Raw genomic sequence first — 4,455 nt, 5'->3', positions numbered from 1 at the left:
GGCGTGCGGGCGGGTCGGGGGGGGGGGGGCTGTCAGCTCCGGGCTCCAGGTGGCAGCACTGGGTTTTGGAGGGGCTGGCTGGGGCATGAGAGTTCCAGTCGTGCAGAACTGTGTGGCTAGGTGACAGGCAGTAGTCTCGCCCCCTGCTACCTGGGCTGACTGGGTGCAATTTACGCCTGGGCCAGCACTTATATGCATTTTTCATTGCAGTTAGTAACTTCACAGTAAGATACTACTGTCCCCAGCAGTTCTATCTTATGGCAGAGTTCATTAATATACTGCACACTAATACTGGTGCACATGTAGACAATGACACTTTACTGTGGAGTTAATTAGTCTACTCCACAGTATAGCATACATGCAGATGCACCCACTCAGTCTGAAAGGCACCTAGTTAAGTGGATAGAATCTGCATGTGTCATATATGAGACCTAGATTCATTTCCAGGTCTGTCTGATATGACCTTGTGCAACTTCTTAGTGAAACAGGTAGCAGCTGATATGAACCTGCTTTGGGAAAGAGGAAGATAAGTTGTTCAGTAATAAGCATTACTGTTGTTCAGTAATAAGCATTACTGAATAGACAGACATTTAAGCAATAGAATGGGAGAGATGAAATGTGAACTCATGATCTCATGAATGCCAGACCCCTATATTACCTGATTATCCCTAGATTACCTAAAAGGAAAGCCTGTCGTGACTAAACTCTTCCCCCATGTGGGCCATTAGAGCTCAGGCAGTGAAAACATCGACTCAATGAAAAGGGCATGGCAAATGTCCTGCACACTCTAATACTTGTAAGGGGATCCATCTACTAAGCCCTGTCACAAGAGGGCAATACAGAGCTGATCCCTGTAGACTTTTTCACAAGGCTTTGAGAAGCAGAATAGCCAGGCATTGTCTTGCAATAGACAGAGAATGCGAAAAGGGGACCGGTAATCATCGACAGCTTGCTGCATCAGGAAGCTAGCAGTTAATAGGGCTTCAATACAGCTCTGTCTCCAGGGCCTGGGTTCCTCAGTCAGGCAGTTTTCCCATATAAAAGAGGCCTGAGATTAAAACAAAAGGTACAGTATCATGGCCCACTCAGAAAGCCAGACTGAAATACACATTCCCTTAGTACACAATTAAAGGGGTGCTGCTGCTTTAATAATTTACAGCTTGCATCTTTGGAAGCAGGTAGAATAAGACCTAAGCCCTGGCTTGCCTGCGGAGCTGCCCAGACACCCGGCATCCATGCTGCAGCCCAGAGCTCAAGCCTCAGCCATGTGTCAGGGAACTTCAAATGCTTGAGAACATTCTGTTCTTTCCCAGCAAGAGTAAAAGAGGACAAGGGCCAGTGCAGAATCTTGACAGATTTCCAACTCAGGCTTGGGTACACACTGTACCCTGTAGGCTCAAACATGGTTCATGAAGCTTCTAACATGGCACACATCTCAACTCCATACCCTACTGCACTGCTTCTCCTGCTCCAGAGATCCTCAGAAGGGTTTACCACACCCACTGGGGCTGAGTCATCTTGGCAAAAAGGCTCCTGCTTACGCAGCCTCCCTGTCTTGCTCAGATGCTGACAATCTGGGTTTCAGGAATGCTGAGCACCCAGAGTGCTCCTGGGAACAAAGCCCTTCAGGTCAGGCCTAGAATACCTCTGCCAGTCAATCCAAACTAATTGGATGGTACCATGTCTCTCCATCACAAGGCTGGAGTTCAGCTATAGCAAGTATTGCTTCGCCTGAACCCTTCAATGTTTTGCCAGAAACAGCCCTGTAGCACAAACTGAAGATCACAAAGAACGCCCACCTCACCTCTTGCCCATCTCTACGATGGTCTCCCCACATGATTCTGGACATATGACACACTCCACATGGTCAGAAAGCAAAGTGTTCCCCTAAATTTTCCAGCCCTGCCCACTTAAATGATTTGGCTCCCTGTCACCAACAGCTGCCAAGATGCACATTCTTCTTCAGCTGGACCTTTAAATTTTCACACCTTTGGGCCATTAGAGCTTAGACACACCTGGTATTACCCCCACCTGATGAGCTTTAGTGTCGTTATAAATAACACCTGGTATTTATAACCACCATCAGGTGGGGGTCAAGTCTGCAGCAGTCTTCCCTCCTTTAGACATTTCCTGCCATTGCTAACACTGGCGTTACTTCATGGCTGGAGTCAGCAGTGGGAATGCCATGCATAGACAAGACTCTAGGCAGCTGCTAGCACAAAGCAACTCAGAGCAAGGCTGTAGGGTTAAAAATGGGCAGCACAGATGAGGCTGCTGGGACTGACGGTTACCCTATATCAGGGGTGCTTAGCCTCCAGCCCGGAGGCCAAATGCAGCCTATAAGCCCTTTGCATCTGGCTTGCAGGGCTCCCCACAGGTTGGGAAATTTAGTGGTGGGGGAGCAGTGGGCCACACTCCCCCCTGCCAAATGTCCAAGTCCCAAGCCCTGCCCAGTTGGAGCCAGGCCAGGCCCCCACCCCTTGCAGGGCTGGATTAGGGCCAGGCCACACCCCTCTCCTCCCAACCCTGCAAAGCTGGGCCATGTCCCCTTTCTCCACGGCTGGGTCAATCCCCACCCCCCCAGGCCAAGCCATGCATTTCCACACTAAATCCCCCTCCATGGGGCTGGGTGAAGCTCCTTTACCCCTGCAGGGTGGAACTCAGGTCAAGCTGCAACCAACCCCCTCTGCATGGCCAGACGGTGGCAGTGCTGGCCCCAGGCACTGGATTGGAACCACCATCTGGCCCACAGTCAGACCAGGGGTTGCCAATCTGGCCTGCCAGGGAAAAACGTTGGGCACCACTGCTCTATAGCAATCTGTCCCTCATTTCATCAGATGAAATCCCTTACTGGAGCCCCTTCCCCCTCAAAGAATTTCTCCACAAGAATCCCATCCCTTCTTTCTTCCCGTACTGTCCAGAGGGAACCCCAACAGGGGCCTTGCTTTAAACCTTCCCCTCAACCATTCAGCAGAGGGGACTCCAACAGAAGCCCTGCTTTACTTCCCTCTCCTCCCCTCCCCCATTCAGCAAAAGGAACCACAAACAGTACTTCCCAGGCCTCTGCCTAGGTTCATCTGTGACAGGCACTTCCTGCGACTGTTGGTCTCTGCCCCGGCCTGAAGGCCCCTCCACCTTGTCTCAGCCATGTCTTCAACCAGCCCCAGTCAACTCCCACGCTTGCTTGTCCTGCTGCCAACTTTAAAAAGGATATTTCTGGCATGTTTCTCCTTGACAGCTACTTCCTGTGTATTAATGGCCTTATTGATGCTCACAGTCTGAAAAACAGAAAAGGGGTGTGTTTGTGTTCAATGTAAAGAGCCTCGAGGATGAGATGTGGGTCAGGGTCACATACTTATTCAGATCCTCCCACCCCCATGTACGCAGGTCCCATTGCTCCCTGCACCTGTTGATGGTTGGTACCAGTCCAGGCCCTGTCACTGGAAGCAGCCATTCTCCCATGCCAGCTGGACTCTACTGATTCCCAGATGCATTTCTGGGAGCTGCCTGGCATCTGCCATGCTCAGTTGCTGCCAGGATTCGCTTACTCGGCACAATAACAATGCAATTAAAACGGTGACTACAAAAGATAATCTCCCTACATTTGCCCTTTGGGGGGCTGAAAAGGGCTGAGGGAAATCGAGCCAAAGTCAAATCTACTTGCATGACCTTTGACATGGTGGGGCTGGGAGTCATTCTTCTGCTGGGCCAAACAGAAAACAGCTACCCAGCCCAAGGCATGTAGCTGCTAGATCTCTGGTATATTTGAGAGGAGGTCAGGAAGTGCTGGGGGCACTTGGAGAAATGGCTGCAGTCAGGGTTGTCTGCCAAGTTATATCACACAAGTGCCTGGAAACCTTATTGAGTGTCAGCCCTCCATTGCACCGACTTGTACCATGGAGGACAGCCCTCAATCTGCATACCATGCAGGCCACAACATCTGGGGAAAATGGTGGGGAAAGGGGTGGGCTCAGTTGCGATGATGAAATTACAATCAGCTGGACTTGAGCAGCAAAGCTGGAGTCTCAACTTGCTACTTGCCTAACCAGGACAAAGCAGTAGTGACCCAAAGGCATCATGGCAGAAACTGGTTTCAGGAGTAGAGATGCACCAATACATCGGTCCAATATTGGATCGGTACCAATTTAAAAAAAATTGGCTGCATCAGAAAAAGGCCTCAAGTGGCCAATAATCTGGCAGAGAAACGCTCGCAAGTGCACGCAGCTGCAGCACAGCATGCAGGCAGCGAGGAGCGCAGTCCAGAAGTGTGGAGAGCTGCATGCAGCTGGTAAGTCTGTTGTGGTGGAAGGGAAGTGGGGAGAGTAGGGGTGTGGGGGAAGATCAATGTCCCCCGCAGTGAGGGAGGGAGGGAGAGAGGGGGCAGGCGCTGCCCAGATGGGGTGGGGTGGGGCACAGGACAGAGCCGTGGCTTGTATGGGGGGGGGGGGCCTGCAG

General features: G+C 51.2%; 1 protein-coding gene across 4 annotated transcripts in view; it reads right to left on the bottom strand.

Moving 5' to 3' along the window:
* Positions 1 to 4,455, bottom strand: part of HIP1 (huntingtin interacting protein 1) — a 205,368-nt gene that overhangs the window by 97,352 nt on the left and 103,561 nt on the right. For all 4 annotated transcript variants that reach the window (XM_019508843.1, XM_019508920.1, XM_019509085.1 and 1 more), the window contains exon 2: positions 3,215 to 3,278. In XM_019508843.1, coding sequence (XP_019364388.1) covers positions 3,215 to 3,278 — 64 coding nt within the window. The remainder of the gene's footprint in view (positions 1 to 3,214; positions 3,279 to 4,455) is intronic.

This window comes from Gavialis gangeticus, unplaced genomic scaffold (genome assembly GCF_001723915.1).
Source record: "Gavialis gangeticus isolate Ggan-Ray unplaced genomic scaffold, GavGan_comp1, whole genome shotgun sequence".
NCBI lineage: Eukaryota > Metazoa > Chordata > Crocodylia > Gavialidae > Gavialis > Gavialis gangeticus.
Note: the sequence above shows the minus strand (reverse complement) of the source record. Positions and strands in the feature narration are given on the sequence as shown.